Source organism: Ctenopharyngodon idella, chromosome 6 (assembly GCF_019924925.1).
Source record: "Ctenopharyngodon idella isolate HZGC_01 chromosome 6, HZGC01, whole genome shotgun sequence".
NCBI classification, from domain to species: Eukaryota; Metazoa; Chordata; class Actinopteri; order Cypriniformes; family Xenocyprididae; genus Ctenopharyngodon; species Ctenopharyngodon idella.
In genome coordinates, this window is record NC_067225.1 from 25,599,587 (window position 1) to 25,614,964 (window position 15,378).

The 15,378-nt window shown below is 36.4% G+C and overlaps 1 protein-coding gene across 1 annotated transcript in view; it reads right to left on the reverse strand.

The window, feature by feature from the left end:
* Positions 1-15,378, reverse strand: part of tex264a (testis expressed 264, ER-phagy receptor a) — a 69,155-nt gene that overhangs the window by 5,453 nt on the left and 48,324 nt on the right. The window contains exon 3 of the mRNA XM_051897943.1: positions 4,414-4,594. Coding sequence (XP_051753903.1) covers positions 4,414-4,594 — 181 coding nt within the window. The remainder of the gene's footprint in view (positions 1-4,413; positions 4,595-15,378) is intronic.

Sequence of the window (15,378 nt, forward strand, 5' to 3'; positions counted from 1 at the left end):
AAGAAGATAATTCAAAGACACTACATTACTGTGGCAGACAAGTAAAGCACAGAATAGGCATTACAAAGCGGCTTTACAAGTCAATAGATTGATTATTTACATATAATTGAACATAAGCCTAATCACAGACCAAAATCCTTTTGGAAATCAAGTAAGAGGCTGTTTGAAAATGGTAAGAATGGTAACTTGAAAAAAATGGACAAAAGAATAATGAAACTGCACTGAGTCTGAAAAAAATCTTCTGGGCAAGAGGCTATGATCTCTTTGTAAGGTGCAATTTAAGAGGGTCATGACTGAAACCCCTTGCTGAAACTAAATGCTTAAAATGAAGAAATAAAGTGACTAAATCACAATAAGGATAGAGATAGATGAAAGAGGGAGGGAGAGAAAAGAGGGAAGAAAGAGATAGAAAATCTACACTGAGAGTCTAATACCAGCTATATGAACTAGAATAAAACTTCCCATTCTGCCTAATTTCTTTTAATACAGCAGTGAATTTAACCTCTCATCCTCCCTGCCAGCATTATTTTAGATGGAAAGAAATGATCCCTCTCTCGTCTAGTCCATCTCAACATATTAGATATGGCATCTCAATTAAGCACCAGCTCTCTGCTCATTGTGGAGATTCACACAGGCAGAAAAGAGGAGCAATGAGGGGAAGACCTTTTCAAACCCCATTAGGTGCCACAACACACCTTATATTTGCCCACCACATAAATGTCTCCTCTCTAAAATGCCTGAATGAATGGTCTTTTTATAACAGTAATAAACTCCTGGTCAAAGCAAGAGCCTACTCAGCTATGCAAACCATGACCACAATATGAATTTATATGTTGGAACATGGAATAATTTATCTTCAAAATTATTTAAAAAAAGGTATGTATATATGCATATGTATTTGCGCTCTTGATGCACTGAATTTATGCACAGAAACATTTCAGTAGATTCACGTTGTTTCCACATACATTCAGGATAATGTTTTTATCTGTCGTGTGTATGTTGCTGTGTTTAGGAATTCTGAATGGAACCATGTAATGTATCCAGTCAGGTCAAGTTTGGTTTAGGTTTTTTTTTTTTTTTTGCATCTCCATATGGTTCTGTTCGGTATCGTAACTTGACATGTCTAAAATGTAAACAAGCTCTAAAAAGCTCAAAACAAGTTCTTTGTTGTTGCACTGTATACATACTGTACACTGAATTCTGAAAAGTTTTGTTCTGTGTTGTTTTTTTTTTTGTTTTTTTTGTATGTGCTTTGGTGTGCATAAATTTATGAATTATATGGACTCCTTATATCATTTGGTTATTTAGTGTCCTTTTGGAGTCTCCGAGTGTCCTTTTTTGGAGATACATCTAAATTTACCTTGAAAAAAAGCTTGATACAGTTTTGTGAGAATCCTTCAATCTGATAGTTTACTTTGCTGGATATAGCAAATGAAGAGAAAATAAACACGTTAAACAAGATAAATGATTTACGCTTAATTTCACAACAAGTATGCAACTAATAGCGATTAATCACACAAAAAGGTTAATCGCATAAAAAAGATTAATTGCATAAAGATGTTAATCTATTGACAGCCCTAATATATATTTTAATTAAAGTATAAAACCAAAGGTACTGATACTTAATCAGGAACTGTTACCCAAACTGTTCATTTAAAACCTACTCATTCTTGTCCAAATCACCACAGATAATTATAACCTCTCAGTCGGAGTATGTGAGAAACCTTTTAACAACCCAAAAGGGCACTGCTAAGATTAGACTGGGCTTTCCGGTCCTGGTGAATTTGCCTGTACTTGTCCTTCACATTGTGCACAGTGTACCCTTGGTGCTCTTGAGTACCGTGACACTGGAATTAGCTCTGTTCACAGCTTGGATGACACCCTCTAAAAGATCATTGTCACATCTGAGAATGGTCACTTGAGAACACAGCGTGATGCTCAGAGGGTCCCTAATTCACCAGCTCTATCCATTTTTCCTAATCACTTTCCTGGCTATAATAACTCACCTTATTGTCATTATCGGGTTCAGTTCTAGACAGATCCCAGCCTGCCTGAGTCGCAGAGTGTCAGACCACAGGAGATAGACACATGTTTTTATGTATTTAATATATTTTATATACACAAAAAATATATATAAAATAAAAAAAATCTTTATTAATTAATAATTCAATGTATATGAAGGGCCTCTCAAATTTCATTCCACCATTGTATATCACTGAACAAACAAGAAGCGGTTTTGGCACTAACAGGTCAAATATTTGATATGTGGGGAAGACCTTCCAGTCCCAGAAATTGCTTCCAGACTCTCCAAGCAGTTTGAAATCTCAACAAAGCTGAAGCATATCTTTCCTCGGAAAGCCTCTTAAATCGCATTTGCCTGAATTAGTTTCTAAATTGGGTCCAGTGGGATTGTTAACGGAGCTTCAGGATTTTTGTTCAGTAAAATGTTTTTAGACGAAAGGGATTTTGAAAGAGGACAGGACTACGTAATTATACAGTAGGTACAGTAAAAGAGAGTGTGAGTGAGAATGAGAGTAACAAAACCATATACATTAGATTTATTTTACAATAATCAATGTGTGTGTGTATGTATGTGTGTGTGTGTGTATATAGGCTATAAACACACACACACGCACACACATGCACACACGCACATACACACACACACACACACACACACACACACACGCTTATATACTGCTTAGGTATGTGGTATGAACAAATGTCACTACACGTTCACATTGAACTCACTGAATGTGTCCAATGAGCTTGATATACCTGCGCTGACATTCAAGCCCTGATGGAAGCATTTCTCAATGCGTAAATCTAAGGTTCTGTGGTTCAAGTTAAAGCACCTAAGAAATGAATAAGAGGGTAGAAAAGGAATGGATGAAAGAAAGAGAGAGAGTGAAAGAGAGATGTTCTGAACTGCCCTGCAATCCCCCAAATGAAGGAGTTTGATTCACAACCTGCACTTGTCAGATCCAGCTGAGCAGCTGTGATTGAACGGCCTTTAATTAAGAGAGCTGCAGGCGCACACACATGCACACACACACACACACACACACACACAAACACACACACACACACACACACACACACACACACACACTGAGCTTAGCTGTTGTCCCGCTGGAGTAATGACTCTGTTTAGCTGTGCAGAGTAGAAAACAGCCCTCGGACTTTAGCATCAATCTTCACAGCCATTTGTTTTACTGACCACAGATTGAACTGTGGACAACTGCCGCTGTGACTGAGCCGCACACCTTCATTTTTCTCAGTTTCACAGAGCTTGTCAGCTCACAGCAGAGACATAATATGGCAGATAAGGTGAGACTACTGTGCAACTACTCTGTAATAAATGCATGATGAATGAGTCCTTATAAACACATTCATGCAAGTGCTCACACCTCGTTTTAATGTTGCTGGCAGATTCTGACAGATTTATAACATCTGATATGAGGGTAATGGTTTGGGATCCCAAGCAGGGGTAACTGAAGAACTGGACATTGAACATGGCAATAACATGAGCCATCTGTCTGCATTCTTGTCTGTAACTACATAAAGACACAGCTGCTATTTTTCTTTGGTAGACTGCGATATAACTGGACAAGGGATGAGAATCAAGAGACAGAGTTTTTATGGAATGATTTTCGTAGCGCTTGTTTCCATTAATGGAATGTCTGCATTTTTTCACACTGTAATGTATGCAATATATAATATATGCATCAGAGTCTTGAAATCAGGTGCTTGGAATCATACAAAACAAGAATAATTTGTAAACAAATATTGCACAGAGGTATAATGACATGAATAATAATAATAATAATAAAATAAATGAATGCTCTTAATTTAAAAATATTTAAAATATTATTTAAATTATTAAAATAAAAATATGTATAAAATATAAAATATTTAACTAAAAATAAGTAAATAAAAAAAAATAAAAAAAATAATAATATTAATAATTTAATTGAAATAAATATATAAACATTTAAAACATAAATATTTAAACATTTAAAGAAAATTCATACTGATTTATTAGGATGATGATGATGATGATTAATAATATTAAAATATTATTATTATTATTTACTATTATCATCATCATCATCATCAATACTAAATATCTAAAATAATCAATACTAAAATATTCACTGAATAAGTTTTACAATTTGCAGTGGCCAAACATGCATAGCATTTTGGAATTGATTTCTAATTTGTTATTATTGTTCTGTTGAAATATAACATTTATCTCATCATTTCAGGACAGGCTGAACATTGCCCTTGCTTATAAAAAATGGCATCATGAAAGAACCTGAATCGTTAAGTGGAATCGGCATCAGAGCCAAAATAGTAAAATTCTTTTTATTCTAAATTCTCATCTTCATACTGGCCTGATGAGTAACATACCTGCCCCTGAATCTGTGACATCAGCGTCTTTATGCTCCACTGTTTCCTCCATGTCATCAGATGTTTTCTTCTCATAAAGTTCAGGCACGCAGAAGTCCATCTGATTCTCTAGAGGACACATGTAATGGATCAGATCTCCTTTGCATATCTCCAGGAATGGGCACGCATTTAGACTCCTTTCCTACAGGAAAAAATAAAAGAGAAAAATGATTAACGTTGCAACTCACAATGTCACAGCTGCATAAAGGCTGCAGTCCTGTATGTGCAGTGCTAAAACCACCAAAGAACACTGCTTCAAGACAATAATAAAAAGAATATTCTGGAAAATATCTCCATATATGTTCCATGCAAGAAAGAAAATCATATGAGTTTGAATGGCAGGATAAGTATAAATAATGAAAGAATTGTTAGTTTTGGATGAACTATTCCTTTTAAAGTTCCTTTAAAAAAATCTGCTGATCATACACAATTGTAAATTTCTCATGCATTTCACCAGAAGGTTATATGAAACTGTTGGGTAACATGATTTAGTTATTCTAATATTATTTTGGCAACATCATAACTATATAAACATCAAACCAGGAACTGAAAAATTAGTGGTGACACAAAGTTATTTGCTCTTTAATACATTCAGTACTAATTATTTCTGTTCATTATAGCTCAGAAGGGAATGACACTGTCCTCTGCAAAAGACCTTCAATGATGTCCCACCTCATTAGAATCAAACTTAGGCCAGACCTTTACTGATCAAACACACCAGCCTTATGACAACTTTGCAGCTGGACTAGGCAGGAGTTTACACCAATTAGTCTGCCTTTAATGAAGCAGCCTCATTAAGGATAAGACCAAATGCCACTGTAATGATCTGAAAGAACAATGCAAAACAGCAAGCCGATCAGGCTGTTTCCCAAATAAAATCACTAAGCGTGAAATTGTGAACTAAGGTTAAGACATTCGGGACTATTATTTAGATATAACAGCTCTAGCATGTTTTAACAAAAGGCCAAAAGCATTTAGATATAAATAAACCACTGTCACTTATCAAACCGAAGTTTTAAATCTCTATTTATTCATTTCGTTCCATACTACCAAAGCAATTGCACAGTAAGCCATGCCTTAGTTTTATTTTTTTTTTAGATATAATATAATAATGTATATCATACAGCTCACATGTAACCAACAACTAGAAGCTTATTGTTTCAGAATACATTCAAATTAGAATAGATTTAAAATGCATAAAATAAGAATGTGAGAGTATTGGATATGACATGTCATAAAACATCATTAAGGTTTCCCTATATAGAACCAGAATACATGTGCAGAAAATACTTTGCGATGTATGGTAATAAAAATGCAGATGCTAGCAACATCAGACAGGGCTGCAATATCCTTTCGTACTGTGAATGATTTGATATATATTTATATATGTGGAGGATGTTATGTTTCACCAAGCCCTCAGGATAGAACTGTGCTTTCATAATTGTAATGGCTCTTCATGCTAAGAGCTTTGTTTTGATACAGTAACACTGTTTAGAATGGCCCATAGAAATGACAAGTGCCACAGTAAAACAAGATACAGGCCAGACACAAACAAATATGCACTGCCCGGCCAAAAAAAAAAAAGAAAAAAAAGAAAAGTCACTGTTTGGATTTAAATAGGCAAATGCTTAAGAGTCTATGATTGGATCATTATTGCAGTGATTATTATGTTTCTAGCATGTTGTATTTTGACAACAGTTCTTCTAACCCTAAGTGACGAGTGCCTAGATTTTCATTTCTTAAACAATCATGTAAGAAGACACATCATGGCCATATTCCAGGATGACAATGTCAAGATTCATCAGGCTCAAACTGTGAAAGAATGGTTGGGAGGGAGCATGCAGAATCATTTTCACACATGAATTGGCACCTCTGAGTCCAGACCTTAAATTCATTGAAAGTCTTTGGGATGTGCTGGAGGAGACTTTACAGAGTGCTCACCTCTTGCATTGTCAATACAAGATCTTGACCAAAAATTGATTTCAATCAAGAGGTGCATCAATTGTTTTTTTTTTTATAAGCGACGATGACATGACACTGTTTTTAAGAGCTGCTGTATAGATAAATTAACTAAATAAATAACTAATGATTTTTACAACGGAAATGAACTTACTGAACTTACTTAAGCTGCACAATGACACTATTTTCCTCTATAGCTGCTGTACAGCCAAAACAAACTTTATTACATTATTTTCCGGCTATCACTGTAAAGCTGATTTGAAACAATCTGCATTGTAAAAAGCGCTATCTAAATAAAGGTGACTTGACTTGACTTAAGCATTTGCCTATTTAAATCCAAACAGCGACTTTTTTTTTTTGTCCGGGCAGTGTATGTACAAAAATGTGCACAGGCAAACTTAGACACATGCCATTCATTAACAAAATAACTTGATGGTCACAATAAATAATTATTATAAAATCTCCACATTTACTTGATTTTTGAAAATCAAAAATTAAGGATTAACTGACAGTGTTAAATGTTAGAGACTGGGGGAAAAAAATCAGCTTGAAGGATAATTTTTATAAAATTTTATGAAAAAAGAAAAATTTTTGGCATATAATTTTACATAAAGAAAGTTTATTAAAGCTGCTGTATGTAATTTCTTTGACTGTACTAAAGCATACAAATACCATAATACCATAGGAAACATGCCAAGTTCAAATACTTGTTTCTCCATAAAACAATGCTATAGCCAGTTATTCTACTTTGAAATGTGCATTCTGTGTCAAAATGTCTGTTTTTGTTTTGGTCTGTGTGACCCCGCACACTTCCAATTTACTAATAGTATTTTGACACCCCGGGTTGCCAGTTGGTGGAAAACACAGCATATTGTAGCTATGGAAGCCAGGAAACGAACTAGGTCAGAGGTCGCAGATTCTACCCGACCTAAAAAGCCTTGGCAATAAAAACATCGCAAATGTATAACTGATCAAACATTGCAAACATATACATTAGCTGATCGAGCTTTCTATTCTTATCTGTGCTCGTTCCTGTTGCATGTCCTCAGTCTGGCAACTCGCTTGAGCGTCGAGTCTGAGGAAGTAGGGGCAGAGGAAACAACTCTCTCCAATATTTTGAATTTGAACTGCAGTACCTATTTCAGCCACTAGTTGTTAATATGACATGCTGCACCTTTAAGAATTTGTGCATTGTGACATTATTTTTATGACAATTAAGCATGTTTCCCCAGTTCTCTAGATTGTAATGTGAAATGATTATACAATGAATATATATATATATATATATATATATATATAAAGATTTAGGTTTGAATACAAATAAAGTGATATAGAATAGAATTAATGGAAATTAGTGGCTAAAATGTGCACAATACACACAATACAAAAAAATCTTAATTATCTTCAAAGTAGGCTTTCTGCAAAATATAATTTCTTCATTTGATGTTCAGGCAAAGTATAAGTCTGACCCAGGAAGACAGAGAAGTGGAGTTGAAGTTGTTTAGTAGTTTCACTGTTCTCTTTCTCATGGCTAATTGATTGGTTTTATTCTAATCCTCTGTAAAAGAGTCCTGCTCTAAGCAGAATGAATCACCTGATACACATAAAGACTCCAACCCTTAGGGGCCCACATGCAAATGAGAGCACATCTCCTTGAACCAGGAGCGATAATGAGTGCGAGAAAAAAAACAAAGACAATCCACTCCACACTGTCGCCCCCATGAAAACAATGTCAAAACACCAAAGTGAGAAACAGCAATAAGCAAATTGCAAAAACCTGTCTGTAATACTTTAGTTTGTTCACCGTCAAGACTGAGCATTAACGTACTGTACATGTAGGTTATACTGTACGTTTCTAAACATGTCACTATGGTCCTTCCAAAGCTTTCAGTCTCTTATAATAGTGCCATTTGATTGCAGTTCATCAACTGTGTCAACTAGCACTGCAGTAATAACTATCTTCCAGACACCTCATTAGTGTAACAGCTTGTGCTCTCCATCACGGCTCTGAGCGACACTTTCAGTCAGACAACAAGCACTTAGAAGACTAATATAAAAAAAACACCTTTTACACCTTTCATGCATGTTGTTTAATCTAATAATGAACCAAATTACCCTATGAGATTTAATGATGATTAATAAAGCATATAGCTTGCAGTACATGCACACTAGGTATGAAAGAGCCAGCGGTGCTCCAAGCAGCAAAGTCTTTGTGATAACTTTGACTTTCTTTGTAAACTGTAGGTGTCATGGGGACAACAGGTAATATTTGCACTTTAAAAGCTAATATCCTTTGCAACTGATATATCCGATCATGTTATAAAATGATCAAGGCTTGTAAATTGTGCTGTCGAGTACAGAAAAACAAATGAAAAGAAGGGAATAAAACTAGTGTGGAGTGAGGTCTGTTTAGTTTCACCTCAAAATTTTGCCTTTAAATGATCAGTATAACTACCAGTGAGTAAGTGATTTCTATTTATCTGAACTCTAAGTGAACTGGTTGCTAGAGTGGTTACTAACTGGCCAAAGTCTCTATGGCCCTGTTTACACCTGGTATTAAGATGCGTTTTGGTTGATCGGATCACAAGTAGGTGAGAGAGACACATTCCCGTTTACACCTGGTGTTTTAATCCGTCTCTTTGCCCACTTTCGACCACTTTTGTCCTGATTTATTCGAGGGGAGGGCCTATGGGTGGGTGTTTTCAGATGTAATAGACAGAATAAGCTTGCACAATTGCATGCGCCCAGAGAAGAGGGAAAATCATACAGAGAGCATCAGCTTTCGTTGCTGCTCTGATAGCAGTAAGATCAGGCCGTATGCGGTGAGTGCATGTTAGAAATCAGGAATGGTGAGAGAATATTGTGCTTGGTACATTTTTCGTCTTCAAACCAAACTTGGGTCTTCAGCTGACAAAGTTTAAATCCCGCCTGGCTAACGCCCTTCTCATAATGTTTATGCATTAGGTCAGTAGGCGGAGAGTAGGCGGTCTTTTGTGCCTGTTCAAACGCATTTGACCACATGAGCATCTACACTACAAAAGCACTCCAGTCAAATGTGTTTTAAACTACTTCTGGAAGCCGTGGAAAGTGGACAAGCTCCAAATGTTTTACACCCCGTTTACACCTGTATTTAGCGTCATCCATTGTGATCCGTATCTTAATACCAGGTGTAAACAGGGCCTATGATATTCTGGTCTCTAAATATGGCTTGCGATGCTTAACAAAATCCATTATTAATTAGTATCACTTTATTAGTGTTATAAAACAAAGATTCATGGACAACCCTGAAATGTTTACATAACACACCCACACATAACATATGCTTCTATGGTAAGGCACCTGTATCATTTTGAACGCACAGCTGAGAAAGTGGCATCCATATATAAATAACACCTGGCGGTTCCAGCATCACCCATCTCTCAGAGCTCCTTTGTTATGTTGAATATCTTCATTTCCCGTCCATCATAAAAATAAATAAATAAATAGCCACTAGATTAACCAGGCCTGTTATAATTGAAAGTATGCTTCCGGCATGAACAGTTTTAATTATGCGGAGGCGATGCTCCATTTTCCTTGTTGCCCTTTTGTATGCGAAACCACACCCTCAGTGGTGGCCGCGGGGCGAGCATTACCCAGCTTTAAGAGTCGACATGACTCCACTTACCCTGAGCTAGACGGGGTGCAATCAGGAGATAATGAAAGTGAACGCTGCCTCCACGGCAGGATGAAAAGTGTCCATTTTATGTGAGCAAGCAATCATGGGAGCTCAACTGAGGGGCTTTTTCTCTCAAAAGTGAACAGAACAGCTGCACTGTTGTTATTATTGGCCACATTCCATTACAACAGCATCTACTTCAAGTTAGAATTAAGCAAGTCCTGCTTAAACCCGCTTAAGATGGTTATAAGATGGTTTAGCTGGTCTCCCAAGCCAGGCCAAACAGGTGTCCAACTGGTTTAACTGTATAGGGCTCCCACCAAAATAAGGATAAGGATGCACAAAAATTAGGGATGCACAATATATCGACGGCCATATCGGTATCGGCCGATAAATGTTCATTTTTAATGTTATTGGTCCATTAAGAAAATTAGGTTGATATATTAAAGCAAAATATTTATTATACACAAAATGAGGTGATGTGAGCATTATGGAGCATAAAACACACTCATGTAATGTCTTTTGAATTCATAATGGAGATACCCTTGCACAGAGGTCAAGTGAGACTCATAAAGTCATAAATCTTATGACGTTCCAGGAAATCCCTTATATGTAAAAAGGCATAGATATCGCTGTAGCTGAATAAAATGCAGATAGAGGCCAAAGTTTCCATATTGGTGCATTCCTAGTAAAAAAAAAAAGTAATAAAAAATAGACTACTACAAATTAAAATCAATTGTTTAAATGTTAAAGTAAATTTAGGCATCAACATAATATACAATATGAAAAATAGATAAGTATTATGAGATTTTCTAAAGATCACATTAAACAATGTTATTAAATTATTATTGTTTTTAAATATCACATTCAAATGAGCACTGGATGAAGACAGAGGTAATCTACATGCAGAATTAAATATCCAATATAAACCTACAGTATACTATACATCTTCGATGAACAATACAGTACTGATGTATCATGCATCCCTACTATATAACAATCAAACCAGATCAGCCTGACCATCTTAGGCCAGAACTATTTCAAGCTGTACAGGTCTCTAGGTTGTATTTTCCTATTTTAGGAAGTTTTGAGCTCTTTTTGAGACAGATATAGTAAAGACAGGACAGGAAATTAGTGTAGAAAGAGGCCAGACTGCGACATTCTGCGACATTCAGATGAGCACCACATCTCCAGTGTGTTATGTGTCAAGAGTTAAACACTAAGGGCCCTATCATACACCTGGCGCAATGCGGCATTTGCAGTTTTCACGTCCTGTGCCACATTGTTTAAATAGCAATTGCATTTGTGCTCATTTGTGCACCCATGGCCGTGCTGGTCTGAAAATGAGGTGTGTTCAGGTGCATTGTTGTCGTGTTGCTATTTTGAGGCAACTGAAATAGACTGTGCCATTGACCAACTGAAACCTGGTCTAAAGTCAATGGTGCAATATTTGTTTTGTTATTTAAAGAGTACGTTAGTAATACGTGCTGTATGCGGGTGCAATTCCGCATTGCACCAGATGTATGAGAGGGCCCTATGTGTTGGCCCAACTCTATCCATTAAGTTCAATGGAATATCATTTAGAAATATCTATACATGCTGAAACAAGCTTACATTAAACAGGTTATGATGATTTGATACTTGTCCAAGACTTTGCTGTACAGCCATAGAGATAAAAGCCTATTTATTTCCTCATCGACAGGTGAGATTTGTGCAGAGAAAGTCAATGTGTCCTGATAGATCCCTGTATTCCCGCTATGATTCAGCTCAGTCCAGGCCAATTACTGCTTTATAGATCAAGCTGTCTAAAGTGTGTAGCACAGTAGTGCACATTTGATGTCTGAAACCGCTTTCATCTTTAAAGCGCTCTCATCAAATCCTTCCAAAAAAAAAAAAAAAAAATCACTTCAGGATATGTTAAACTTGTGAATGACAGAAAAGAAAACACACAGATAGTGGACTTCTTCACTCAGGGCAATCACTGTCACGACAGCACTAAGAATAGTTTTGAAACAATTGGAATAAATCTCTCAGTGTTTGCAGTTAAGCATTACTTTTCACTTGAGAGGTGTGGGTGTCTGGAGCAGATGTGTCTCTGGATGAAGTAAACATAAATAGTAATGGAATAAAACACATAGACAACCCTGGAATAAGAAGCATGAATGAAAAAAACATTAGCATAAAATATATATATATAAAACAGCAAAGGCGCATAGCAAGTCTATAAGGACGCTCATTTTTTCCCCCTCCAACTAACCAACTGCCAACCACAAAAACCAAGGTAACAAGATGGAGCTGTCTGTCAATGCCCTTGTGAATATAAATAGCCTGTTTCATTTTTCATTTTCATTCTGCACAGGGGTTTTCAAATAAGGGTTCTAGGACCCCCAGTGTGTCGTAAGAGGGTTCTAGGGGGCCCATGGAAATGTATGATTATTATTATAAATTTTTAGAGCTGTGAAAATGATAATGACACATTTATTGGAATGTGATATTTATTGAGAAAATTAACATGACATGTTTCTCTTCAGGTTTATACTGTATATCTAACATTACTCTAATATTGGTCAGAAAAAGATCAACCTAAAGTGTTTTAGGGTGCATTCACACTTGTAGTTCGGTTCGTTTGGTTCATTTGGTCCGGACCAAACAAGAAAAAAAAAACATTTAGTCCTGGTCCGATTAGCGTTCAGATTGGCAATTTTATAACCGAACCAAAAGATACCGAAAGGCAAAGGGATACATTCACAACCTGATTGGTCAGATTTTATGACGTATTGCCTATTTTGAGACGGAACTTACTGAACATCCAAAACAATGCTGTGTGCTGAGGTAAATGCACTCGTTGTGTGTGCGTAGCCTGCATGTGATGGTATTTTGGCCAGCTGGGAACTCGTGAAGAGCTTATAAAATGTGTAAAAGAGTCAAAACAGCGGCAGGAATCCCTCCGTCACACACACAAACGATCTGCTGCGTGGAGATGCGGGTTTGATGCCTGTGATGGGCAAACTCACGACTATGACGAGAAAAAAAAAACAATATGCGTGAGGATTATGTCCTTTTTAGGGTCTCATCTTACTGTTTTTGGTTCGTTTACATGTCTTTGGTCCGTGTTGCGTTCATATATCATTCGAACTGCACCAGAGTTCGTTTGGAAGCGGACCGAGACCCATCTTTTCAGCGGTCTCGGTCCGCTTGTTTGGTGCGCACCAGGGTTCGGATGGCAGCGTTCACACATGCTCAAATGAACCGCACTAGAGCAATCGCACCAGGGTTTGTTTATTCGAACCAAACATGCCAAGTATGAACGCACCCTAAAGTTGTGTTTTATTCAGGAAAGCATCCCTGCTTCAGCCACGTTCTATGAGCAAGACCTTCAAGTTAGTGGCCTGTATTAAGACATCAGTGTTGAATCCCTTCCTGTTTGCTGTCAAAGAGTGTTGTGAGCGTGAGGCTGGACACAGAGATGCAGAGGACAGGCGGAGCATGACAGACTAGTCACATGGATTGCGAGACGAACAAACATTTGCATCAGTGGTGACGGATGAAACTCAGCAGGAGGCGTAAAGGACTGCACCGCACAGTATAACAAAAGAGTAAGCCACAAAACCATTGATAAAGGCTTGATAAAGTCCATGTATTCTAAAATTGATAATCCATAATAAATAAGGAGAGGTAAAATGGAAAGATAAAGACGACAACATAAGAGAGAAACAAGTGGAACGCTAAATTGATTACACATTCTCAGTTAGCATGTGAGGGTGTCTAAACCTAATTGGTTTTTCTAACCTGCACTACAAACGTTTCTTTAAGAGTGAATTAGCAGGTTAAAATCAATCAAATGTAATTTAAAAGTTCATTAAGAATTAAACAACATCCAGTAAAACCAAACCAAATCACAAAACAAATTAAAGGAACAGTTTGACTGCAAGTGCAAATGAAATATGAGAGCTTAGATGGTGCAGAGCCAACCTGGTTTAAATCCACTGGTGTAAAGAAAAGGAAAACAGATAGAAAGGCCAATTAAAAAAAAGAAAATGACATGTTACAAAGACAGAAAAACAGAGCAACTTAGCAAGAAATTATCTTAGTAACTAATTAATGTGGCTCCAAATGATAAAAAAAATGTATATTTGTACCAATAGCTCATTTTGGAATATGTGGATAAGACAAGACTCACATCTATTCATATGTAAAACTAGTAAGAACACACAATTAATTATTCGGCATGCTCACTGCATCATCAAAAAAATATTATAATTTTATTATTAAGGAGCCTTAAATTAGCTAGTTTCTACAAACACACTGTACAATGTAGATACAATATAGAGGAAGTCTGAGAGAGAGAGAATCCGAGGAAAAGAGTGACAGAAGGGAAATACTCCAGGGAAATGTCGTGACTTCGTTCTTTCAGGCAGCTGCTCCATGGATTTGTCTCCTCCCACAAACAGAATGTGAGCACTCACAGGTGAGCACATCCCCAATCTCCCTCATATCCCTGGGCTCCAACTGTTACATAATGCACACCTTTCTCAGCGCAATCAGAGGCCAGTCATAGAGCTGAGAGTTGCTCCTACAGACAGTGTCCATGTGACACAACAAACTCAAATGTTTCTATCAATTTCAGAGAGCTTTGATGCTTAGCTTTGATGCTTAGCTATTATTAGTGTCGTCACAATAGTAGGTGATAATACTACACTGAAACGTTTTTTAGTTCAAGTTTTTGAACTCAGATTTTTAAAGTAAATCTCACATGTATAGAATTAAGTTAAATCTACTTAACTAAGTTATGTAAAACCAACAAAGAGAATAAGTAAATTTAACTTGGCCAGTTAGAGTTTAAGTAATTTCTACTTACTCATTTGAAGTTTACTTTGCAATACTCTGTTTCGAGGATATTTTACTCACTTTGTTTATAAATTTTACTCAATGTAGCCCGAGTGCATGCTTTACTTAAACAATACAGTAGATTTCTTGTTACACTTTCAACCAGCCGAATGATGTACATATCTAACATATCTATACAATATAGGTAATGAAGTACCCAACCGAACACAAAAACCTTAATACTAAACCTAACAACAAAAGCAACGATAAAAAAAGTGTAAATGGAATTATGCAAAAGGGAGTATGTTGCATTAAAGGTGTTTTAACAGTAATTTTATGTCGTACAGCAATTTTACACAATTCTACCCAACTTTAATGGAGTGAAAAAACGACTAAAAAAAAAGAAAAGATTTTGCTTTCTAAAACAACTCTTCTTGGTGAACACTTCTGAATAAAAGAAAGTAAGCAAAATCTGTAATCATGTC